The sequence below is a fragment of the Cryptomeria japonica genome, chromosome 7, assembly GCF_030272615.1.
Source record: "Cryptomeria japonica chromosome 7, Sugi_1.0, whole genome shotgun sequence".
NCBI classification, from domain to species: domain Eukaryota; kingdom Viridiplantae; phylum Streptophyta; class Pinopsida; order Cupressales; family Cupressaceae; genus Cryptomeria; species Cryptomeria japonica.
The window spans coordinates 138,591,723-138,619,601 of NC_081411.1; the positions used below are offsets into that span (position 1 = coordinate 138,591,723).

The 27,879-nt window shown below is 36.7% G+C and overlaps 1 protein-coding gene across 7 annotated transcripts; it reads right to left on the reverse strand.

Moving 5' to 3' along the window:
* Window positions 1-1,445: 1,445 nt before the first annotated feature.
* Window positions 1,446-27,212, reverse strand: LOC131028241 (uncharacterized). Of its 7 annotated transcripts, none has more exons than XM_057958487.2 (14): window positions 26,726-27,212; window positions 25,055-25,159; window positions 24,756-24,975; window positions 22,645-22,718; window positions 22,245-22,404; window positions 22,084-22,108; window positions 21,576-21,665; window positions 4,143-4,314; window positions 3,919-3,992; window positions 3,604-3,673; window positions 2,777-2,848; window positions 2,501-2,634; window positions 2,262-2,335; window positions 1,446-1,997 (listed from the first exon to the last, which is right to left on the reverse strand). In XM_057958487.2, the coding sequence occupies exons 2-14, from the start codon at window positions 25,067-25,069 to the stop codon at window positions 1,930-1,932; spliced, it is 1,248 nt and encodes a 415-aa protein (XP_057814470.2). In that variant the 5' UTR covers window positions 25,070-25,159; window positions 26,726-27,212; the 3' UTR covers window positions 1,446-1,929. The 7 variants fall into 7 exon arrangements, with proteins under 7 accessions (XP_057814470.2, XP_057814472.2, XP_057814475.2 ...); XM_057958489.2 differs by having other exon boundaries at window positions 25,055-25,164; XM_057958492.2 differs by lacking the exon at window positions 26,726-27,212 and adding an exon at window positions 25,686-26,619 and having other exon boundaries at window positions 25,055-25,164.
* Between the last annotated feature and the right edge of the window lie 667 nt (window positions 27,213-27,879).

Here is a 27,879-nt window from a genome sequence, read left to right on the forward strand (position 1 = left end):
ACCGCTATGGAGCTCTTCCAGCAAGGAGAGGCCATGGCTCCTTAAAAGTGATAAACTTAAGTCCAATCAAATAACCCTAACGTGAAAAGGACAAGACCTGCATTTAGGTAGTGTAGCGTAGATCTGTTTTGTTAATGGTGTGAAGTTTGAACATAGGCGAAAGGACATACTAAATTTGAACACAACACACCATTGACCCAAATGCATTTTGATTCTTGTTTGTGTTGTCTAATTTAGCATGATTATAATTATATTTAATAACTCTCAAGATGGGAAACTCATGTCCAAGATAAGCACCTAATTTTTATATATATCTTTTTGGTCTATCTTTCCTCCAAAAGCTTATACGGATCAAATTCTAGCCAGTTTTCCAGGTTATCAAAATTATGGTCAATGGACCAACTTCTTTCTCCACTAGAAAAATATCTCGTAATCTTTGGATGTAATTCTACCAACCATAATTTACATGTGATTGTACTAGCAATAACAGCATCGGTTAAAGGGGGCTTGAGCTTGAAAATGAGGATTTTCTTCTTATTTTCCAGAGTGGATGAGTGTCGTGGTTCAAATGCTTTTCTGAAATTCAGAGAAAGCAACCAAAACGAGTGTTTTCTAAACCAGGAGAGACCCACAAAAATAGTCAATATCCAGAAGTTCAATCTGTTTTGACTCATTTTAGGTCAGGGAGTCTATATAAGTATACATACCTGCTCTGTAATCCCTAAAGTAGATAGGAACTGAAACACAAGAAGCACAACCTAAGAAACAAGTAGTATTAGAACCCTTGCCTATCAAAATTACAAATCACTCTCTACTCTCCAAATAGCGAAGTCAGTTATCCAAAAATGTGTACTTTTATGGTATCAAAAACATCTTCCAAACCTTTGCTTGACAAAATCATTTATACTTGTACCTTTAGTTTAAACATAATTTAGTTGAAAGAGCATTCATATATTGCCTCTAATTCGGTACTGAAATTATAAATGTTAATATTTACAGAGCATCCATAGGTTGTCCTTTGATTCAGTATTGAAATTATAGTCAAGGAAAACAGTATTTCATTAAACGACCTATATTTAGGCCTACAAAGGCAGTGTATTCTTTCCTGGTCCTCGTCGTTCTCAGTAGTGGCTTTAGTTGTAGTTATTTCTTAGAAGCTACTTTTTCCAAAAAAAATGAGCATTGATGAAAAGCAAATAGAGGTTTGCTAGTATAATTGTTAGTAGTGCTTTCCTTGGTCACATCCAATAAAATTCATAACTACATAGATAGATTCTATATAAAAATAATGCTCTGTATGAAATATTTTTCATACTCTAAAACGCATTTAGAGTAATCCAGTCTGATACGTATCTTATTGGAGTAAAAAAAGGGTACCCCTTGTACAGTAAATACGCAAATTGTTGGAGTTATATGTAACAAGAAACTATTTGCTACACCGTATATTAAGTTGTAAAGTTTCAACTTATTTAATGATCCCATGTACAAGTACAAATTACAACAAATATTTTTGCATTCTCCTCCTTTACTTTGATCTCAAAGCATCTTTTAGGAACCTATCTTGTGTTAAGGATTTGACAATCCCTTTACATTGATCAAAAGAACCTTTTATTTAAAAAAAATAAAAGTTTCTATTGCCACCACATGAAACATGTAAATCACTAACATCTCATGAGCAGTCTACAAATGCAATAGTGATACAGGATAAAAAGTGGGGAGAATCCCAACATAAAAGGCAAAGGGACTTCACCAGGTTTCTGTCATAAGCATATACACAACTTGTAAATGATTGGATAGCTTGTAAGACATTCTCTTTAGAAACTAACCTTATCAGGGTCATATATAGTACAAGGACATGCTATACATTGAACGACAGAGTTATAAATCTCCTCGTTGGAGGATAGTGAACTGAATTTCAGCCAAACAGGTTCAAACATTCGATGCTGATCTGCCATTGGTTCTATTCTTCCATACAATGGGAGCAATCAAAGTCCAAACTACATTATGAAGCACACAGCAGCAAGACAAAAGATTATGTGATTGACAGTTAGAATTGATAGCTGTTGAATTATAAGGTGGATAAATCATGATAGGATGAAACAAATAAACATCCATAATCAAATTGGGAGCTGGTAAGTATTCAAGTTGCATGGATGCTTAAGAAACTAGTCTCCAGCTCCATCTGCGAAATAATAAAAACTTTTCCGAAAACGAATAAAATTTACCCCCCAAAAATAAGTAAGGATGGCAAAAAGCCTTACCATATAGCCCTGCAGCAAGCCACTCATTGACAATCTTCACCCAAGTACTCGCCCATCCAACATCAATGCTCCACCTGAAAGCAAGCCGTTGAAAATTATCGACTATAAAAGTACTGAATCTATTTCTGATATTTATGATCATATTGGTAAAAATGGCAATGAAACATTAAATATCGTGAGCATATTCTCATTCAGATGAAAACAATACATGAGCATCTAGGTGGCGTGCAGACGCTTACTTTTGCATTGTTTGGTGCAAGTTCCAACCAATGAATAGCATACCAAAGTACATGGCTCCCATTGAGAAAACAAAATGGAAAAATCCATAGCCATATGGAACGTCATCATCTGATTCAACTTCATCTTTTCGGAACTGTAGATGATGCATAGTTATGGTATGAATAGATCTGCTATATTGTTATTTTCCTCTAATGTTTCCTAATGCTATAAAAAAGCTACAAGTGCATAAATTACTAGTTTTAGTCCCATGAATAAGAAAATATGATAGAGCTTACTTGAAAAGATTTTGAGTCAATGCCAGTAGAAAAGGTTGCCATGACTATAGCCAAGACTGCAATTATAAAACTCTGCAAATGATTGTAACAAAAATTCAAGTTTCTAAATAAGCCAAGCTTTACCATGGACAAGCCAACCATTCAGACCAGAATTTAAAAGTAAATAAGTTCTCTGTCAGGTTAAAAATGCACAATGTATATATCAATGTATTAGAGCAATGTTGACCCGAATGCATGATCTCTAGATTCTCTACCATTTTTTACCTCAATGTTAGAACCAAAAAAAAACTGGTTTAATAATACAGTGCTTGTCTTGTTTTGGTAATAATATAAGAAAAGAATACGCTAGTCACATAAAAAACATATGATTTTCACTGTATGCCAAAATCCTCAGTGCTATTTGTATCGAAATTGAAGGTAAAGTTATAGCTAGTTTCTTGTTACCAATGCTTCATCTTACATAAAGAGCAACACACTATAGTTGAAGAAAATTGAAAATGATTAATTAGATCTCCTCTAGGATTGGAAGCTAAGGAACAATCAATGTAGAACTAGAAATTGATTTTAGAAGTGACTCTGAAAGCATAAAAAATTAAAATTCAATTCACCATGCACCATTAATAAAACAAAGATACTCCATTGTCAAAGATGGGATATATTCAACTATTTGCTACACTGTATATTAAGTTATCAAATAGCTAGGATTCTTTGGAACATATGTATTTTGTGGTTCTGTGAAGTTGTCAAGTCTATGTAAATGTAATAATAAGGCCTGTACAAAAAGAATACATTGAATCAGTAGCACTAAAAAAATTCTGATATCTTACAACAATTGTGATCCAATCTCCTCTTCCAGTTCCTTGTGGCATTGTATTACATTTCTCTGTTACTGGTTCACTGGCAATGCAGGAAGAAATCTGAAATTAAAAGATAGTATATAAACAGAAATTCCAATTACATGAAAATCAGACACAAACAGAAATACCACTCGTACTTGTAGTAATCAGCATGTGTGTAGCTGAAATATGCCAAATAATTTGAGTTATCTATGATAAGAACATTAAAATTGTATATTCATAGCATTTATAGTTGAAATGTTCTCATTAATGACATATAGTGGCATTGACGTTGTTTGGAAATACCTTCGAATAGCAGACCAGCAAAGGAAGACAACGTAAAGTCCCATTAATCCTGCTGTCATAAGGCCTGCATTAACCTGTATTTTGCAACATAGGTGCACCTAAGAATCCCAATTTATTGTCATTTTTAACTGAGAGAAGTAATGCACCTCCTTCATCTCAGTGAATTTTTGCCAGTCTAGAAAACATATGAAAACCTGTAATTTTGGAGAAAAAGCTGAACTTACTTTTGAATGTAGAGAGATGCTAGTCATTACTTGAAGAAGGATTAATGTCAACGTGATGAAGAATATGTTAAGAGTGCATGACACTTTTGGAGCGTACCAAATGTACATCAGTATAATTCCTGTCAAAGAAGCAGCATAGGCCATTGTTGACATTGCAACGACTGGAATGCCACTGCATGTAAAAAGAAATCCTCTTGCCCATTAATTTTGTGTTTTCAAGATGGGCATAATTGCTTTTGTCAAACTAAGGAAAAATACTCATGACTAGAAAAATCATAAATATGGTGTATAGTTATATTAAAATTGAATCAAAAAAGTCTCATGTCCCTTGAAATTGCAAAAGAGTCCAATAGACCTAAGAGGCAATGTGAGTCTATCAGTGACGTATCAGCATTCTAAATGTTCATAGTCTGTAGACTCCACAGATTCTGACACTGATCATCATGAGGAAACCCAGTGAGACTTTAGTACCTCTTAAGTGTCAACCTACATGTGACTCCAACACATGATATGAATGCCTGTAAGACTAAATGAATGAATATAAAATGTTCCATTTTGAAGGGTACAACTTTGTTTTCTTCCACTTGAACCTGAATAAATGTGTTATAGCAATCCACAAGGGTTTTGACCACGGAATTTTTTGGTTATATAATCCATTTTGCATTTGTTCTCGTGGATTATACAACACTATATCAGGAAACATAATTCTATAACTGCAATTCCACACTTCTGTCTTTGTGAATAATTAATTTATTTTATATTTTGTAATCCATTGTTTGTAGTCAATGTGTTATGATTGCTTATCACAAGAAATACTACTAGTAGCATAAACAGTTTTTGCTGATAATACATTCAATCCCGCATTCAATGTGTTGTCTCCCTCACTAATACTCAGATTAGAGCTCTTAATTCAGACATTTCCTCTCTTTGCATGTCCAGTTGTAAAAGGTCAAGTCACATGAAGTTAGTTCCCAAATCCCATAACCTTTTTCATAAACCTGTTGATTAAACAACCCTAAATAATAAACTTACTGACCCTGGAGATAGAAGAACCAGTCAATCAGAATATCATCAAGGACACACTTCAGAGATTCAGATAATGAGAGAACATGAAGGATTGCCATGAGCTTTGTAAATTTTCCTACAGCTCAATGTGAGTGATACAAGTTTTGTAATGCCTGCATATAATTTTTAAACAGAAAAGTCAAAGATGCTGGACAATTTCTCTCAATTTCTCCAGCTAGTCACAACATCTTCATCACATCAATTGTTCACATTGAAGAAAACATTTCAAGATCAGACACCATGAATGTACAAGTTTGGATGCAGAGTATACATAATTGGTTGAGACATGTTGAGTGCTATTTTGCCATTAATGTGTTTTTAGAGCACAAGAAGAGTATGTTTTCCCTACTGAAAGAAGCCTTTTAGTATGATGTATGGTGCTTATATTATAAGTATGATAAGGATCCTAATGTGATTTCTATGAGTTTTGTTCCCTCCTGAACGATGCAAACTAGCCCATATTTAACTATGATGTACAATTCATCAAGTTGAGGCAACTGTACCAAAGATGTAATGATCTGTTTAGGAATAGAATTTGGTATTCGTGATACTGAAAAGAATATTGAAAGACGGGTAAGGCTCATGGCCCTATGTAGAAAAAGACATGGACCTTTTGCAGATTTCAACAATTGGAGATGTCTACTGTTATGCTGTGAAAATTGAACCAAAGTTCAAAAGTAAGTTTAAGAAAGAAAATCCTATGTATGATAAACCTCAAAATAAAATACTATTACCATGTGTTGATGTGTATTTTGTACACGACCAATCACAAAATAAAATACCTAAAAGGTATCTTATCCTCTCTTGAATAAAGTCTCCGAATGTTGAAGATGTCGCAAAAAGGATCAATCGGGATGACTTTAAGGTTCTTTGTTGTAGGATCTCTACATATGGATAAGCACCAGTGGTCGTTGTATATGTTGTTTCTTCAAGGGGCCTTACGTACTTTTAGAGAAAGCTTGTCCACGTTACTCTCTTTCCAAATGCAGGAACACGATTTTCCTAACACTAACAGATTTTTCAAAAAATGTCAAAAGATAAGGGTTTTAAAGAAGAAAAAACTTGAACTAATCCTAAGAATGACTCAATGAAGACTAGACTTGATAGGATTCTACCAATTTCAGTTTCGCCAAGAAATTACAACTCTACTGGAATTGATGCGATCTTCTAAGGGGATTCAATAGTTTTTCAAATCATCAGGGATATAGATACTATCATAGAATATCAATACTTCCAGAAATGATTGAATTCTTAATTAATCTCAAGGTTTCCAATTGACCACACAAGGCGTCCTTACAATCAGTAAGAAGCTAGTGGTTTGGAATATGAATCTTATCAAAGATCAAGCACAACACTTCGTCTTTCAAACTTAAAACTTAAATGCTACTTCAACTGAGAGTGATTCAAGAAAATAAACAATCATGAAGATAGCCACAAGTATTGCAATAAAACACCATAACTTCAATATTTTATTGATCTCATAGCCAAATGGACAACAATTGTTCAAAATTCTTTCTTCACTACTCAATCTTGCTACAACAATAACTTTCTTCTCTTTAAGCTCTCTCTCTTCTCTAACTTTTCTAACTCTTTGAAATGAAATGAGTGAGGGTATATATAGCATCCTCAAATACAATGAATGGCCCAAATCAAAAGAAGATCAACGACTGAGATTTTGACACCTAAACCCTAATTAGGGTTTGTTACAAAAAGTCCCTATTTAGATAAACATCACTAATCCATAGCCAATAAAGAATTGGCACAAAAACCGAGGAGACATAGACCAATAGGAATTAAGCTGCCACATCATCCTATAACAACTTTTCATCTAGAATGTTGTTCCCTTTCCTATGCTCTTTCTTAGCATATTCAATGAATCTGGACACAATTCCCTCAATCTCAGCAATGGGAATCTCAGGAAGATTCTTCATTCGTTCTTCCAAGTGAAGGGCTTGATCAAAAGCAATGAGAAGAGCCGTCTCCCATCCAGATTCTTTGGTCTTCTCAATCAAGAACATAGTAGTGTACATCTGATCTTGTTGCTTATCTGTGATGGTGTTCTCCTCTTTGCAAAAGATGACCTTGACTCTCTCCTCCAACTCTTGGATGTCCACATCTGTCTCAATCTCGATCCGCCTGTCAAGAATGGTACACAACACCTCAAACACCTTATCTTGAATTGGATGAATGATACCTTCAACTCGACCGCATCTAGTGTTGATGTCTTCAAAAAGGACCTCTTTCATCTGGAGTAATGCTGACCACTGTAGGAGGTTATGGGTTCCTCCATCCATTATCTTTTCTTGTGCCAGAATCCGCCTTGGTGTTTGTCTTATCACTTGTAAGACGGGAATGATAACATCTCTAGTGTGAGTGAATGCAGCTACAGTTATCATTAGATTATGGATAATCTCAAGGACCTGGATAGCTCGATGAACTGTCTTCATCATTCTTGTTGCAAATTCAACGGCTACCGTGTGGGATTTATCAATCCAAGAGCTCATAAGCTGAACCAAGCTCTTCACCCTTTCTGCCTCGCCTACTGATTCAAGAGGGAGTGCTTGTAAAGGAGATACTGCTGGATCCTAACCTCTCAAGGGCTGATTAAGTTGACTAAAATAGTTCCTCCAAGCACTGACCTCCCTTTCAAGCTTCTTATTCTTTTCCATTTCTTCTTTGAGTTTATCTTTAAGTGCTTCAAATGAATCAGTTGCTTCTTCCATCACTTGTTCAGAGGTAAGTGGACCAAGCTCAAATGTTTCTAAGTCATACTCATCTGCAAGAATCTCATCCTCATATTTGTCCACCGCTGGTGTAGCTACCTGCACTTTCCTGGATCCTGTCTCATCTCTAATTACCTTAGACATCTTTGTGGCCTTCTTCTTCTCCATTACCTCATGAGAATTTCCTATAAGGCTTTCCAAGTCAAACACATCTTCTTCCTCTTCAACCACAACTACCCTTGTCAGTCTCTCTTTCAGCCAATCAGGAATGGCAGATCTTGTTTCCCTCACTTGTATTTCTTTAGGTAGTGGCTTGTCTTCCCGGAAAGGAGATGTTGCTTCTTCATCATTCTTTTCTTTGTGTTGCTCATTAGCATCAACTTGGGGAGATTGACTTGATGAATGTTGAGGTGTCTATCCTTTCTCTTGTTTATCATTCTGTACCATGGATTCCATAGACTCATCAACTTCATCTACTATCTGCCTCTGATCTTCTCCTTGACTCGCCTCCTTTTCATGCCTGGAAGATGTGTTGGGTGGGTGATTAGGGTTTGTTTTCTGCTTCTTCTTGGAAGATTCTTTCTTCTCAGGTCCTTCTTTCCTCTTTGAGCCTTTGGAATGAGAAGTATTCTCACTCACACTTGCTTCTCCTTCTTCTGGTCTTGCCTCCAAAGTAAATGTCATTGATACATTTTGCTCTTTCAACTTTTGATGTTGTACATCCACCCATTTGCGAGTGCAGGATAAAACGGGAGCCATCAAAGCTCTCAAGTCTAAAACCTCGGGCTCATTCCAATCTATCTTCACTTCTTTGTCCTCTTTCTCATAGGACGACTAGAGGTATCTACCATTATCCTGGGCTTGATCGGCTACTCTATAAACTTTGCATTTCCTGATGAGATCTAAGGGTAGCCTGGAATGCATCTTTCTTTTAACCTCTAAATCACCTGGGAGATTCATCCAAAAGTCCTCCACCTGAAACTCATGCTTGTACTTTCTACCGACTGTCTCCTCCATATAACCATGAGGATCAAAATTCTCTCGCAAGGCAAAGGATGTGAATGAGTATAAAGATAATTCCTTCTCTACATCCTCAGTGGCTTGAGTATTAGGACACACCTCAACTGAGTTCCCTAGTATGATGGGCACGGGAATCCCATTTCCATGCTTGTGTCTGGATGCCTTCGCATAAGCTGCCAACTGTCTAGTCACCTCAAGTAGTACTATCCTGTCTGTTGGATATCTTGGCAACATGTAAGGTGGTGAAGGACACCCGTGAACTCTGATGTATGTGAACTTTTGAAACTGGATGAACCAGGCGCCATACTTCTTCACAAGCTCTTGTGCATCCAGAGACAGTCAATTGTGAATTCCTCCTTGCAATATCTTGGTAATGTTCATTGTGATGGTGTCATTAACTAACTTGTAGTCACTTCTAGGCGAATGATGCAGATGAACATAAGAATCACAAACCCTTATTTCTCCAGGTCCTCTTCCAATCACTCCTCTGTGAGGTAGCCATGCATATTCGAAACTCCTGATCAAGGCATATATAACATATGAGCTCATGTGGAATGATTTGGTGGGTCTTAGCCTTCTTAACTGTACATCCAGACAATTGCTAATGATTCTGGCCCAATGAAGCGTTCCTTTTCCTTGAACTATCACTTGTATGAAGAAGAACATCCACTTTTCGAAGAAGAAGGCTTGAGAAGCACCTGTAACTCGATTGAGCAAAGTTATCAAGTCTCTGTATTCCTCCTGAAAATCGATCCTATGTGGTGTATTGGGAATCTTGTTCAGACAAGGCCGACTTTTGAGCAACCAATTCTTATTAATGAAGTTCAAACAGGACTCAGGATCATCTTCATAGATCGACCTTGCTCCTTCTAAGCTTTTGTAAATCATGTCTTTATGGTCCGGAAGATGAAGAGCTTCGCCTATAGCTTCCTCTAAAAGGTAGGCTAAGATGTTCCCGTCCTTGGTTACAATCGTCCTTGACTGTGAGTCATAGTGGCGGGCGCACTCGATCATCAATTCATGACACTTAACTGCGGGAGGAAAACCTGCCGCCTTGATGATGCCACTCTCGATTATCCTCCTTGCAACAGGTGATGGCTTGCCAATATAGGGGACCTCTCGAAACTTCTTCACATTGAAGTTTCCTAAGTTGGTGTCTCCGACATTATTCCACTTGGACACGATCCTGGTCTCCAATTCGTCGCTCCTCTGATCTTCCTTGATGAGAGCCTGCTGACTAGTAGATCCTCCGGCTTTGGGAGTCGTCATTTGATGCCTACACAAAAAATTTAAAATTAGTCTTTAAGCATCATACCTTAAAGTATAGAACTTAAGACCTTTCAAGGGAATAGTTCAAAACATTAATTTGAAAATGACATGATAACTCAAAAATTATGAATTTTCAAATTATGAATGAAAATCGGATTGCACAAGACTTAGTTTTTCAAGGGATTTCTATGAGATCAAAATAAGTCTTGAATATAAACTACAAAAGGATTCTTCATACCTTCTCCTTGAATGCTTAACTATGAACCTTGAAAAATGAAGAAAGAAGATTAGATTTTTGCTGGATAAAGATTGAATTGCTGGCCTTCTTGGATGAATTATGTCTTGATCAACCTTCAAAAGAACGTCACCTTCACTAGCCTCCAACACTTAGTAAATTCTGGAAATTTAGCCTCCAATCTGCTAGGATTCGCTCCTCTAATCTGCTCCTCAAAATTCGCATAAGAGGTAATGAATGAATGATTTGAATTTTGAAACAACACTCCTTTATATAGGGCGCTCACCCTAATTAAGCATAAGGCCGACCTAGCAAATAAGCCTTAAAATAAAATAAAAACCACTAAAAAGGAGGCCGACTTGCTTGTAAAGTCAAGTAAATATGTTTTGAGCGCTCACCTTTATTTTTTAAAAATTTTAAAATTAATTTCAATGCCTCCAAGGTGGATTTTTCAATTATTTCAAGGCCTAAAAATTAATTAATTAAATTGCAAATGCTTTAATTCATGCGAATTTAATTCAACCTCCCAAATGTCTTGAATTTGGCAAATTTGGTGAAATTTTAGGAATATGGAGGTTTGATTGAGGTTTAATGAAGCTTCCTGATGATTTCGCCCTGGACCCTCTGGAAGGGTCAAGAGCGATTTTTTCAATTTGGTCCTGAATCTCTCATTTCTTGACTCCAAAATCTCCTGGAAGGTGAGTTCATGCGTGCTTTGGCCTACTCCAAGTCTTGTATTCTGAATTTATATCTTTTTTCATGCAGAAATTAGGTGAAAATGTGAATTTCGCCCTGGACCCTTTGGAAGGGTCAAGAGCGATTTTTCATTTTAGGCCAAAATTCACCTTAGCTTGATCATAAAACACCTCCAAGGCAATCTCCAGGGTTCATTTCCTTCCATCATTGGGTTAGCTTATCAAAATTTTGAAGGAAATATTACATTTTTGGGAATTTCGCTCTCGACCCTCTGGAAGGGTCAGGAGCGATTTTTCTCCTGAGCTCAAAAATTCTCATTTTTGAAGGTCCAAAACCTCTTCAAGGCATTCCAAATAGGCTCTTTCATTGAATTCCAGGCTTAGTTTCACTCAAATCAGGAGGAAAAAGGTAATTTTAGGGTTTTTCGCCCTAGACCCTTTGGAAGGGTCAGGAGCGATTTTTCTTCCTTAGGCTTACTCCTTCATCAACTTTTCTTGAATCTTTCACTAAAAGCTAGGCAATGGTCTTCCTCATTCACTCCACCCAAGTTTGGCTTGTTCTTGCAAGGTAAAATAGGGGATTTTTAGATTTTCGCCCTGGACCCTCTGGAAGGGTCAGGAGCGATTTTTCCTCTCCGACCTAGAATCATCAACTTTGAAACAAACATTTACTCATTAGTGATCTTAAAGGTCTTTTCTTCCTTGGTATATCCTTGCCTTAGCACAACTTTGAAAGGAACATGTTGGTTTTATGATTTTCGCCCTGGACCCTTTGGACGGGTTAGGAGCGATTTTTTGGTTTTAGGACAACTCCTTCATGCCTTCATCTTCAAATCATTTCCAAGTGATAGAACATCCAAGTCATGAATAGCGAAATCCTATCTTAAATTTGCAAGAAAAAGGGAGAATTTAGAAATTTCGCCCTGGACCCTCTGGAAGGGTCAGGAGCGAATTTCTTCCTTGGCTTCAAAACTTGCATTCATGGCAATCCATTTCCACTCTAAGGCAATCCAAATGCCTTCTCACTCCCATGTCTAAGCTTGGTTTATTCCAAAATTTGGAAGAAAGGATGACTTTGAGGATTTTCACTCTAGACCCTCTGGAAGGGTCAGGAGCGAAAATCTCTTCTAGGCTCAATTGCTTCATCTTTTCAACCTCAATCATCTTCAAAAGGCAAAAACACTCTTCCTCACACCCATCCAAGCCATAAAAAAATAAGAAGTTGCTTTGACCTTGCAAGGAAATAGGTGCTTTTAAGGATTTCGCTCTGGACCCTCTGGAAGGGTCAGGAGCGAAATTCACCATTTGGCTCAATTCCTTCACTTTTTGATGATTTCTTGCAATCTCAATTCACTCCCAGGGGCAATTCTTTCAGTGTTTGACCTTATCCCATACTTGGCTTAGCAAAATTTGATAGCAAAAGATGATCTTGAGGAAATTCGCTCTAGACCCTCTGGAAGGGTCGGGAGCGATTTTTGCAATCTTGACCAAAAATCTTCATCTTTTCACCTTAAAACTTCTTTGCTTAGTGGGATTTCATCTTTTATTGCCTTAGGAACAAGGTTTTCATGTCCAAGAAAGGTTAAAAATGAGTTTATAAGGAATTTCGCTCTAGACCCTCTGGAAGGGTCAAGAGCGAAATTGCCTTTCCTGGCCAGAATCCTTCATTTTCTTCATTTCCAAACATGCCTTGGGCATCACAATTTGATCAAGCTGAAAAAGAAATGCCTCCTATAAAGTTTTTCGCCCTGGACCCTTTGGAAGGGTCAAGAGCGAATTCCTCAATTTAGGCTCAATTCAATCATCATTTCAAGTTGATTTTACCTCTCAAGAAAAAGACACTACTCCTCCTTCATCCATGCCAAGCTTGACTAGATTTTTGCAAGAAAAATAGAAGGATTTGAAAATTTTCGCCCTGGACCCTCTGGAAGGGTCAGGGGCGAATTCCCTCTTTTGGGCAAAATCCTTCATCTCTTCATGACTTCCAAACATACCTAAGGGTTTTATCTTGCTCATTCTTCCTTTCATGATGCCTTAGGCTCCTCAATTTGATCAAACAAGGCAATAAATGTCTCCTATAAAGATTTTCGCCCTGGACCCTCTGGAAGGGTCAGGAGCGAAAATTAGGTTTTAAGCAAAATCCTTTATTTTTCAAAGTTGAAACTTCTTCAGGAGGCAAAAGGGAGTTGTTCTTGTTTCACTCATGCCCAAAACTTGACCTTTTTCATTGCAACATGGGAGCTATTGAGAATTTCGCTCTGGACCCATTGGAAGGGTCAAGAGTGAAATTCACCTTTCTTGTCTAAAAATCTTCATTTTGCACGCTTCCAAATCTTCAAATGTATCAAATGATGTCCAATCTTCATTCCAAGAGATCCTACACATGAAAAGTTAGCCAAAGTTAGTGAAAAATAAGCTCTTATAAGATTTTCGCTCTGGACCCTCTGGAAGGGTCAGGAGCGAAATCTTCATTCCAAGCCAAATTGCTCAGTCTTCAAGTTTGAAATCATCTCACAAGGCAAAGTTAGATCATTTTCTAGGCTAGGAACAGGATTACAAGTCTACTCAAAGCAAGAAATAGTATTTAGGATGAAATTCGCTCTGGACCCTTTGGAAGGGTCAGGAGCGAAAATCCTCTTTCTGGCATCATCTTGCTCTTCAAAATCAATCGAATCCCTCTCCAGGCAAGAATACATCAATTCACCTCCAATCATGCCTTTTAGAAATCATCACTTAGTCAAAATGAGGAGAAAAGAAGTTTACAATGATTTTCGCCCTGGACCCTTTGGAAGGGTTGGGAGCAAATTTGACATTTCCAGGCTAGATATTACCTTAATTTGCTTCATCCTTCATCTAACTTGATCAACCCAATTCCTTATCCTCACTAGCTCAGCTCAACTAACTTAGATAGGTAAACAAACAGGACCTTGACAAGCAAAACCCTCTTTCAATCTAGACCTAACCTGACATGAGACCTATTCACCCTGCCCCTGACCTAACCAACTTGACTCCCCTGAAAGGCATGTTTCATTCTGGCAATCTTGAAGTTTCAGGCAAATGACTAACAACCTCCCAAACAAGACTAGACTTAGCTTGAAAGAAACCCTAAAACGAGCTTCCAAGGTTTAGCCCTAATCTAGCCAGCCCAAGCAGACTACTCACTCACTCAAAATCCTAAAAACAGAGAGAAAAAACAAGCAAAGAGAAAGCAAAAGAGGGGGTCCCCATTTTAATGGGGCGATGTGTGAAATGGTCACAACACCATGTCAATTAAGTTTAATTGAAGCACAAACTTTTTGCTAAGACTGCTTGTCACTGTATCTACAATGTACCACAACGTGTGTAGAAGAGGATGGGAAATCTTAATGTTCATTTGATTGTGACCTATGTATAATAAGAAGGTCTTGGTAAGGACAGAATACTGATGCTAAATGGTGTCCTCATATGGATGGCACAGGCCACATGAGACCAAGGGGGACAGTGTTCCGGCCTTGGGCCTAGAGTAGAGGATCTCTAGAGCACCTTATCAAGTCACCCTATCTTAGCTCTTCTATGGTTGAGCCTTCTCAAACTGATTTAAGCAATCTTGTGATTAGATCTATACTTCTAATATTAAATATATGCTTGGTGATTTCTAATTAAAGAGATAATTTTATGGATTATGCTTGTAAATGATTCCTAACTTGTTTGCAATTTGGGTTTCAGTCAAAGTGAAAGGTATCTCTAACCCAGCTTGTTTATTCGGAAATTGAGATTTAGGGCTAAATTAGGGCATTCCTGTTGAATTTTAACACTTTCAGATTAATCTAAACTCAAAAAATCAGACTTTAATTATTAACTAAATTGATATGTGAACAAATAAGAACAAGGAAGGGAACAAAATAAGAACAAGACACGGTTACCCTGGGAAAACCTCCTAGGAGGAAAAACCCAGCCTGAAAAGATCCTCAGATCTGATTATGAATTATATTCATATGAAAGTTACAACACTTATCTCATGTACTTGAAGGTGATTGCATTTAGGACTGATAATGTCTTCCACAAGACTGCACTTTCACAAGCATCAAGTAGTCACATCTGCACCTTTAACCCTTCCAACAGCAATCAGGTTCAAACCCTAGGTCTGTAATATGTGAAGTCTGCTCTTTGATGGACTGCAACTTCAGTTTGCTCTCCTCCAACCTCAGTTCGCTTTTCACATGAATGAATTTCACACTTTCACTAGTAGATGTAGTTCGCTGATGTAACAGAAGTATTTCGCTGTAATGGCAGATATAGCATTCCTCCTATAACTCGCATTTAGCAGAACCATATATTTCACATAGGATAAGATGAAAGATGAATGTATGTTATTGAGGTGAGAAGTGTCTTTATTTATATGATGCATTGACCTTGTATGTCGGCTTGTGTTCATGTCAGCTTATCCTTTTAATTTATATTCTTTTCCCTTTAATCCGAAATGCATTCTATATAGGGTTGGCCCTATTTTGTTTGGCACGTTAACTTTCATGTGGCGTGGAGTAGCGTGGGGTTTTTATGATGTGCTGTGAGGTGTAGGGCCCAGCCCTATACGTTGGAGAAGGGGCTGGCCCCTTAGGCGGATTCCAATGTTGCCCAAGGCAATTGGAATCCGCCATCCCTAATTACAATCAATACTCCCTCTTAATTAGGGAGAAGGATAATCTTACAACCAGGTTACAAGATTAGGGCCCAGCCCTAAGTAATACATACAATGTTTAAACTGTGATCCGAACTTAGCTGCCAACTTCAAATACTCCTGAGACAATATCACAACAAGTATCCCATAGTATCCATCTTGTACTGCCTGTGGAGGATGACTTCAAACTTTAACATGCACACTTGCAAGTCATGAATACATTCATGCACATCATGGAGTCTTTCCATGCCATCGATCACGCATATCCATCATTCATTGTCTTTACCTCAGTCTTCTCCCAAAGAAGAATGTAACATCATAATCTTCAATCTTGCACCCAAGCATGGAGTGGAGATACATAATCATTGCTCTCCATAAGCATAAAATGAAAACATAGTCCTCCATCTTGCACACAAGCATAGAATGGAATCTAATAAACATAATCTTCCATCTTACACACAAGCAAGAAATGGAATAGACATAATTAGAATATTGTAGTCTTCCATCTTGCACACAAGCATAGAATGGAACTACATAACATAGTCTTCCAACTCGCACACAAGCATAGACTGGATCCACCTTACATTGCCCGCAGAGGATGGTTAACAATTACACTTCTTCCCGAGTAGATTACAATACCATCTTACATTGCCCGCAGAGGATGGTTAACAATTATACTTCTCCTTGAGAAGATTACAATACCATCTTACATTGCTCGCAAAGGATGGTTAACAATTACACTTCTCCCTGAGAAGATTACACTACCACCTTACATTGCCCGCAGAGGGTGGTTGATACAACACAATGTATCACAGAGGTTGAGACTCCCTCTCAACCAGGGCGGTGTTCTCCACAGCTCCAAGTCTATCTCAAGCTTCAAGAGACTTGGTGAGAACATCTGCAACACAAGATTGTCCTGCCATAAAACACTGAATTGTCAGGTATCACTATACAACCCTGATAATAAATCAAAATAGCATAACAAGAATTTTGAGAAATCACACTGCTTCTCTTGATGCAACACTTGCAACAATGTATTTAACTACAGTAATACTTAATGCAATTGAGGATTGTCCCTGTAGGTCCAAGAGATCGCAGCGGGTGAATGTTTGAAGTGTTTTCCTTGTCCGTAACACTTCTTGACCAATCTAAACCTAAGCAGCTTCAGCCCATAATCAACTGTGCCTCGCAAGTATCTTAGGATGTGCTTGGCTGTAACACGATGAACATGTTTGGGCAAGCTCATGAACTAGCTGAGAGCATTCACTACAAAGCATATGTCTGGTCTAAAGTTAACTAGATACATCAATGATCCAATCAACTGCCTGTACTCTGATGGATCTGCAAAATCAAAATTAGCTGCAAAAACACTTAACTTCTTTAAGTTAGATTCCATAGGAGTAGACATAGGTTTACAAACCATCATTCTAAATCTTTTCAAAATATCAATAGTATACTTTCCTTAACTTAGAAAAAATTTGTTAGACCTTTGCCATACTTCTAGACCTAGGAAATAATGTATTAAACCTAAGTCCTTCATTTCAATTCTGAAGCTAGTTCTTTCTTACATCTAATGATAAGTTCATCTTTACCGATAAGAAATAGATCATCCACATATCGGACTATAATTAACATTTCATCATTGGATGACTTAAAGTAGATGTTAGAGTCAGCATCATTTTACAATATCCTAAACTTAACAAGTATTTATCAATTCTTTCATACCAAGCACGGGAGGCCTGTTTGAGGCCATACAGGGCTTTCTTCAATCTGCACACCTAAATCTCATAACCCTTTAAGATATACCAAAATAGCTGGAACTCCCTCTTAGCAGCAGCTGTGTCCAATCACAGCTTCCAAAGCACTTGAACTTCCTTCGAGTGTGCCCATCCCAATAATTTCCCTTGAAGAATTAGTATGCCCTGTTGCAACCACTGAAAGATCCAATCAATTTCCTGTACTCCAGGATAGGAGATCATACACTTAAGCATCAAGTCAATTCAGCTATAATGAAATTAAAAATGCTTGACCCAAGAAAAGAATTATATGCTAATACTCATAATAAAAAGTAATCAACCAACATAAGTTAGAGTATACCAAACTCAGACGGAGGCGTTCCCCCTTAACTTCTACACAATCAATCTTTTATGTTAATCTCAAGGATCCTGTCCATCTATCTTTCAATAAGGTGGACCCATAGCACTATTGTTGAGATAAGATGAGGATAAATTCCATCAAGAGATTACACAACAAGATTGCCAATCACAAGGTCATAACGAAAATCCTAAGAGATCAATTGCGAAGTCTTTCAAAGAGGAATCACAAATAGAATCAGAGATTTGTAGAAAATAGTTTCAGCCAATGAATAGCAACATTATGCAACGTTAGTAAGACAAGATATAAATTCAATCTCTTGGAACAGATGACGGAGTAAGCACAATAAAGAAAACCTCACAAATCATCCAACCGTGCCCCATCAACCTCTTATAGGAGAAGTGATGAATCTACAATTATCAGAACTCAAGATTCCATTAAGGTCCATAGTTGATCATTATCTTTGGTATTACAAAACCAAACAAGAAAGATTGGCCCTAAAACATAACTTCTTCATAAAACATTTATAATAGATCTCATTCTTCAATGGTCAGATTTGAAGGTTGAGAACATCTCAAAGAATACTAGAACAACTTGTTGGTGTAACAATAAACGAAAGTAATAGTTCACTCAAATCAGAAGAAAGAACATAGAAAAGACCAAAGACCGAATGCAGCCATAACATCCATTAGTTCATCTATTTGCAATTCAGTCCAGAGGAAGTAATCAGAAGTAAATCAAAACGAGTGAGTATTGATAAGATTGATCTAACAACACCACCATTCTGCAAAATGATATTAATAAAATACTCATTAGTTATACTCTTTGTTAACTACCAAGCACAATTTTATACTTGATCAAAACTAAACAGATCTCAAGGTAGTTTATGAGTAGAAGAATCCCATACATCAAAAGGCACATGAAGAAGATCTATATTATACTAACTATAAGGCTGTGTAATAGACAGGAGAAATAAGTTTGTTCGTCTAGCATTAACCCTTGCATACTACGAACAGAATTGCAGATCATCTTTCAACTAAACTTTTCTATCAGGAACACCTATTAGTAAAATTACATATAGGCCAAAATATTAAGTCAAAGTGATCTCAATCTCTTCATTAAGAGTTCATCTCCATAATTAATAGAACATAAAATTCCTACACCTCAATCGGTATACTTATATCAATGATGCCAAGGCAAACAATCATTAGCTCCTCATAACTATACACATCTCCATAAGCTGTTCGTGTCAAGTAGAATTCAAGTCAATAAAAATGTTATGGATGAAGATCATAACTCAACCAAGCATAGCTACTCACTTAGAATGCATATAAGTATTCATCACAAGAATACTTAGAACTTTTAGATCAAAAGTCAATAATAGAACAAGTCCATGTTATTTAACATAATAACAATATCTAAATTACATATGCAGAGAACATAACAAGATTTAGATCATAGTTATATAGATGACAATTGTGGATGATGAGTCCAAGACATTCCTGATTCCAATCAAAGTATTGACGAAGAATCGATCTATATTACCTTGCAATTCTGTTTAAGTTCTAAAAAATAAGTATGCAAATCATGATGATATCTAAATAATGTTTTATATTAGATAAGTCTACCAACTAAGGCAATTAGAATCATAAAATCAATACGACCTAGAACTAGGTCAGCCAAACAATAATACTTCAATCCTTTGGATAAGCTGAGTATAATATATCTTGCAATCAAGAATGCAATGACTCAAAAATACTTAGCTTGAATGACGCGGAAGAGTCAAATCTTCAAGGCATGTTGGACCAAGATGTGACCATGCTAAACCTTTGATCACAAAACCTTTTCAATCTTTCCTCAATCCTGGAACCTGTCATCAATTATACGACAACAAGAAGGTGCAAGATCTAGGCTACAGGATGCTAGATCTGATTACAACTTGGCTCTGATACCATGTTGAATTTTAACACTTTCAGATTAATCTAAACTCAGAAAATCAGATTTTAATTATTAACTAAATTGATATGTGAACAAATAAGAACAAGGAAGGGAACAAAATAAGAACAAGACACGGTTACCCTGGGAAAACCTCCTAGGAGAAAAAACCCAGCCTGAAAAGATCCTCAGATCTGATTATGAATTATATTCATATGAAGGTTACAACACTTATCTCATGTACTTGAAGGTGATTGCATTTAGGACTGATAATGTCTTCCACAGGACTGCACTTTCACAAGCATCAAGTAGTCACATCTGCACCTTTAACCCTTCCAACAGCAATCAGGTTCAAACCCTAGGTCTGTAATATGTGAAGTCTGCTCTTTGATGGACTGCAACTTCAGTTTGCTCTCCTCCAACCTCAGTTCGCTTTTCACATGAATGAATTTCACACTTTCACTAGTAGATGTAGTTCGCTAGTAGATGTAGTTCGCTGATGTAACAGAAGTATTTCGCTGTAATGGCAGATATAGCATTCCTCCTATAACTCGCATTTAGCAAAACCATATATTTCGCATAAGATAAGATGAAAGATGAATGTATGTTATTGAGGTGAGAAGTGTCTTTATTTATATGATGCATTGACCTTGTATGTCGGCTTGTGTTCATGTCGGCTTATCCTTTTAATTTATATTCTTTTCCCTTTAATCCGAAATGCATTCTATATAGGGTTGGCCCTATTTTGTTTGGCACGTTAACTTTCATGTGGCGTGGAGTAGCGTGGGGTTTTTATGATGTGCCGTGAGGTATAGGGCCCAGCCCTATACGTTGGAGAAGGGGCTGGCCCCTTAGGCGGATTCCAATGTTGCCCAAGGCAATTGGAATCCGCCATCCCTAATTACAATCAACAATTCCCAATTAGGAGACATTAAATGCTGCAAATATTTACCAGCTTTATTGGATTTCATTATCTTGGTCAGTGCCATTTGGGTTTCAGGTGGTTTCATTTATGTTCTTCAGTTGCCCGTGCAGTGCTAGGATTTTATGCGGGATCTTGCACATGGTCATTGATGTTTTAATCTTTATATGACATCTGTTTGAGAGTGCACACAGTGGATTGGGTGCTTTAGTATTTACTGTCTCACTTGTTTTTCTGAAGCCAGATGGAAGTGGCATTTGTTTTGACTCACATCATGTTTGATTAGTTTCTAACTTTCTATTATCCAATGGCATATAGCATATCCTCTCATTGGCACGAATTCATGACAGCCGGTACCTCAAATGGTATTCTATTTATCCCAGCGCTGTCATGACAGACCCACTCTCTGTTTCATGCATGTATTGTTATGTAGTCTACCTTTCTTCTTTATTTGAGGATCCACTCTCTGTTTCAGGCATGCAATGTTATGTCATCTAGTGTTCTTCTTTACCGGATGCTCTGGATTGTCTTTTGTTGGATTTATTATTAAGTTGGATTGCCCCAAATCATTGAACTCCTTTTGGAATAATATGATCTCACTTTAGAGATTTTTTTCTGAATTAAACTTCATTTGCCAATTAGTAATTTCTAACTAGCTTGGTGATAGCTTGTTTCTTGACTCAAATGGGGCTACTAAATGGGTATTAGACACTCAACAGTGAAAACAATGATCAAATTTTACTATTGATTTTAGCACCCATATCTAATAATTAAAGACAAAGCTGAATATACTGAATTCAATTGAAATTGTGTAGTACCATAGATCAGCATTTTCCTCTGACAGCCAGTATTCATTCCACCATGTGATAAAATTGATCACACTAATAAGTTGTATAATTAGAAATATCCTGAAAAGTCACATAGCAAAACATACTTGTTAGAAATTCTCAGAAAGCAATAATTTCTAAGGGATAGCATAAAAATCTATTGTAACATCTACCATGAGGGAAGAATTGAAATGGAGTTTACTGGTATCAGTTAAAAAATGATTTTATAAGCATTTTTAGCTGAAGACTTCTGTTTAGGTTAAAATTGGAAGGACATGTTTCCGTAGATGTTCTGTGGCATATCAAACAACTGAAATCACACTTTCTGCTATAATCACTCAACAATCTAAATGTTAAGGCCTTCAGCAATCTCTCAGAAAAATGTGAACAAAGAAGCATATGTAAAATAGTTACTTTCAAATTTACTTTTTTCTTAATAGATATATTGGTGCACCTAAAAGGCATCTATTTCCCCAACAGAAAAGGAATAGGAGCATACCCAGCACCAAATCTGGCTACTTCGCCTGCATCAATAGTTGAATATATATTTAGTGTAACGAATGTCAAAATATTGTACCAAAAACACACTGAGGAGGAATAGTAGGCTGGGTTTTATCACATTAACATGGTTTGTAGGATTCTGCTTTTAAGTAAACTCACCATAAAATTGAATGAAAGCTGAAGGAATAAAAAAGGGCACCACCATCATGATGATCCAAATAAGGCTCTTCAGGGGCCACCATCCTGAATGCCATGAATCACGAGGTTTGTACATTTTCGTAGATCCTACTGTTGTGAGAAACATGGTGAAATAAAATATCTGAGCCAATGTTAAGGTGCACCATGGATATTTGTTGCACATTGCAACAACTGAAACACTACTTTAGCTATCATTGGAATTTGAGTATTACCATGGCTAACCATTTTAATGGGCTATGGAAATTCGATGCATAACTTATACTTGTCACCACTATGTGAAACTGGATCTGGGATTTCACTAGAATCTTCAAATTAGAACTATTATAATCAATTGTTTTCACAAGCCAAAGACAATGGATACAAAACATCCAAGGCTCACACGAAGTACACCTTCTGTACCCAAGCAGTCATGAACACCTTGACAGCCTTTCAAATCTGCAAATACAAATACATAATAAGCATAAGACTAAAATCGCACCAAATGAAACCATGGCAGATGATTTAAAATTCAATTCACAATATAAGTGTCATCTCAAGCATTTATAAAATATGTAATACATAGGTAATTAAAAAAGTAGATTGAACATCGTCCAAATAGCTTACATTAACTGACTTCAGGCCAGACAGTCAGCCAACCTGAAATTAACAGCAGCAATGCCAAATACCAACTAAACCCATTGCTAAAAGGAAACACCATTAATGCCTATTGCCTGGCTACACCATCATATCAAACAGAGAAAACACATCTACAAACCCAACGACTATAAACAAAATCTAAGATAAGAGAAATGATCACTTCTTCCTTATTATTTACTGGCAAAAGCAGATTGAGGAAAGTTCTACTTTGAAAATATTGTGGAAAATGCAGCATATTAGTTCAAGTAGCTAAGTATGATCTGTTTATTTAGGTTTGCAACACATCAAAACATGTTACAGTTTTCTGCTTGTACCAGCATCGGAATGGTTAATGGTGTGAGTTGTCACAGCTGGAAGTTTACTTATTTTGGACATCAGCATGGTTCAACTGATTAAGATCAACTTGAATCTGGAATCCACTGCAGTTACCGTGAGTATGAATACAATTAATTATATTTAGAGGCTCAATGTGGTTCTGGGTAGATCGCTGCTTGTTCTAGCAAGTTGAAATTATTTTTACCATAAGTGGTCTGCTTTAAGTTTGCTGACATTTTGGATATCTGGTTAATGATTGTAGTTCAAAAGGTAAAAGTTCTCTATATAAAAGCTGAAAAACAAGCTACGGACCAGTAAGAAATGGTCCCAAAGTAGGCAGAGATCCAATTTTTAAGACGTAAGGTGGTCCCATGAATAGTTATTTCTTAAGAAATAGAAGTGGCCACTATTTAGGAAGAATTTCAGTAGCTGCTTAGAGTATGTGGATTCAATTGTGTGTGGCTCAGCACTCAGGAATAAACCCATGGTTAGCATATCCTCCTTTGGCGAAAATGCTTTAGTAGGAAATCATCACTTTGCCCAAAGGGCATACGATCTGAGTGACCCTATAATTAGTCGTAATGATAGGAGCAAAGGGGCCTGGAAGCTTTCTGAACAGACTTAAAGTTCTAAAGCTAAATGCAGCAATCAACAATTCACCTGTGGAAAAAAGTCAATGGCAGCTAGCGGCTCTAAGTTTTGAGGAAAATCCTCTCTCCATGGACAACTGCCAATGGCTTTATATTATTTATTCGACTCCCCCATTCCCACTATGATTTGAATAAAATGTATAGTCATCGCGTTAAACAACCCATTCCTGTTTTTACAGAAGGATCGGCAGTATCTTTTTAACAAGTAAATGCTCAAGTAGTCCAGTAATAAATAAAATCAAATCATTTGCAATGTCCTTACATATATTTCAAGATCTATCAAACTGCCAAATTTAACTTAAGATACATTCTATGTCTATTATCCACGCGTGGCCAGAGATGGCCAATGAGAGTGCACTGAATAAGGGCCCACGTTTAAAATAATACACTCAACAGCAATGGATGCACTTTTTAAGGTGACTGGTGATCTAAGCATAAATTTGATCTAGTTTAGCGCTGATAATCAATCTATTTCCTCAACGTTTGGAATTCTGAGAGTGGGATCATAAAATAACAGTGTGCGCCATCAGCTGAAGTAAAATAAATAACAGTGAGCGTGCTTCGTGCACTCAGGAGAGGGTCTGACTGGGAAAAGTTTGTGCTTAGGCAGAGGCATAGGTTGGAGTCATGAGGGGACAGAATGTGTGCCTCCACATATCTAAGCACAGACAGGTGTTTAGTGCGGTCCCTTATGCTGTATGTACTCTGTTGTTATCACAGGGAGCCAATCATGGGAACCTTAAAACTTTGATGATCCTTTTCTATAACTAGAATGCAGCCGAAGGCTCTGAAACGTGTATCATGTATTAAAACTGAATCGCCTAAAAATCCAAAGCTAAATCACGCAAGAAAAATAGAATTATAAACTTACGCTCTAGCTCTGATAATGCATTGTGACCATAGTCCCGAACCATCCAGGCCAGCAAATTTGTTACGAGGAATATCAAGCCATAGACATAGCGTGCCATTTGGGGATTTGGCCCCTGGCACATGTGTACACAGCATGAGTCTGCCATGAATTCGTGATATCTCCGTACAATGCTGTTGGGCATCTCGTAATGATTCGGATCATGCGGGATTTCACCCTCAACCTGGAAATTATGATCAACATCCATCAGTGTCATTTCACTTTATTGTACAAACCCAATTTCTTATTTAATTATTTCTAACCTTGATCACGGGCATTGTGTGCAAAACAACCAAGGCTCTCGTCAATTCAGAACTTCAATATTCTGGGCGCCAGAAGCAATCTTCAGATGTCTTACCAAAGCTTATCTGCCCTGCATTGAAAAGCATTTTAGCAAACACTTGCAGAATTTACAGAGAACGAATAGCGAACAATGGGGAAGACAAAACAGGGGATTCATAAGGCTGCTTTTAGGGGATTCACGCGAGGCTTTTTTATGGAATATATGTCAAAGAAGGCAAATCATCATGATGAATGTAATGAAAATCTACCAAGATCTCAAACTCAGACGAAGAATTTGCTTCACTCTTCCAGATTCAAGCCATTTTACGATACAAGATTGAACTCATATGTGGCCTCACGCAACAGTATTTACATATTTGCTATCTTCTACGCAACAAAATGAACACCATTCGCCGGTACATAAAGCCAACACAATTTAAGGCCTTAATTCCCATTATCTCTTTTGCAATATTTAGTTACTATGAACTACCATACGCTGGAGGCTTCTTAAACTTACCGTCTGCGGATGAATATTACAAAATGTTCCATCATTTGACAGAAGCTTTGCAAAAAGAAGACGAATCTGCAGAATCTATGCCCTAATGAGCATACATTTGCAGAATTGTCGACGAAGATATCAGATGCTTCGGGAAATCTGCCGTATTTGCAGCAACGAGAACCTTACACGCGAATTTACCGAAAGAAACAATATACATCACTTTGGAATAATATATGCAATCAATTTTGGTTAGGACTTAAAAAGTACAACAATGGCTTATCGCAACATATTGTACAACCATTAAATCTCCATTCAGATTTTCGTGGTACCAAAATTTTTGACATCAAATTCAATGAACTCACGGACTTGTGACATAAAACTGGCAACAATTGACAACAACAAACGATTAGGCCAGTGCATTCAATTTTAAACGATAATAAATCCAGATTTCCGTATTTGAAGAAATTTCTAAAGAAACAGTACAGACAAAACCAACGACAGCCCTTCCGCAGGATCAAGAGTGAAAAAATGTGAAGGAAAAAAGAATCGGAACACTACACGTCCAAGGACAGCGTTATTTCACTACAAAATGAAAAACAAAAAAGAATTCAAACATTCTTGGAAAAGTTCAAGAAAAGCATCATTTCACTGGAAAACGAAGAAAGAAAAAAGAAATTTGGCCATTCGTAGCCCCAAAAAATCAAGAAACTTATTATTTCGCTACAAAACGAAGAAAGAATAACGAAATTTCAACAATCTTCAACAAAAGACTTTATTTCACCACAATATTGTCTAGCATAAGCTTGAACATTATGCAGACGCTCGCATCTAGAATTGAGTATGTTTCTGAAATCAAGACACTAGTTCTGAATAATCAAAAGAACGACGTAATTCAAAAAATGAAAAATCGACCGGCAAAAAAGTTCAAAAATTATAAACTACACATTATTTTGATCTTTCCACGCCAGTATTCGCTACTTTAACATGATTTCCAAGACTTTCATGCAAAATAAACTATACTTTATTTTCATCGTTCCACGCAAATATTCTCGATTTACGACATTATTTACAAGATTTGAGTCTGCAAAGTGTAGAGTGAAAAACCAGCATACATTGTACAAATGATTTTACAGTCAAAGATATTATTACTCACCGGCATCCGCGTCGTTTCCTATGCAGTCATTTCAAATGTATACACACTGTATATTGCCACACAAATTCCAATGTACGTCCATGCAAGGACCAGTTTTTCTTCCTTCTACGGCTCAAATGAATGACCAGTGACCACTATGATTGCGATTTTTAAAAATCTTTTTAATCTACATTACGTTGAAACGGAGACTCGAACCGGCGACCTGCTAATAATGGAGCTTTGACGGCTTGAATCCACGCGCAGGTGCCGGGAAGACTCTTTTCTTCTGCCGGAATATTTGCATTAAAAGAAGCACGAGACTTTCAGGATTCCGCATAACAGAGATTGGATAATTTCTGGTTTATGGGGGCGAAACATCTTATAAAGAAGAATAAGTTGTCTCATCTCACTGATCTTCTTTATCTCTTTTTTTCTTCCATGGATACGTTTCAGAAAGTACAATTCGGTGCTTTGTATTGACAGTTGTATCATTCGGGATATGGTGAATGTTGTTTAAGTATTCTGCTTTATCTTTTGGGGGTTGTATTATCATTTTGGCTTTTTAGATTTGACAATTAGAGGGTGATTAAGAGATTAAGACATTTGATTAAGTATAAATCTTATTTGCACGACCTTGTTTGTTGGGATTGAAGTGATGTTTGTCTGTTTTATTTGATAAAGTTGTAAATACATAATAATTAAATGTAAAATAAGTTAAAATAATAATTGTAAAGGTCAAAATTGTATGTCTCAATTTTTATTTTTTTTGGATGTTTCTAATCTAATGATTAGTGTATTGATGATATAATTAAGTGTAAATGGTGATAAGTAATTTAAATTTAAAGTTATTTCATGTATTTACATCTATTTTGTCAAGAATAAACAATTTTTTTATAATTAATTTTAAATTTTATATCAAACACATAATAATTATTGTGTATAATTAGACTTTAAATTAACTAAAATGAGTTAAGAATAGAAACATGCATTGATGGCTAGAAATGGGTGAGGGGGAAGAAAGTCTTTAGCTATTTAAAATGTCATTATGGATTCTTATCTTTGAATTAAGTGGTGTATTATGAGTGTTTCAATAGAGTCTTGATTTGATATCATAATTATGCTTTTCTAGAGGAATAAGCATGTCCTCTATAATTAATTTTAAACTTTATATCAAA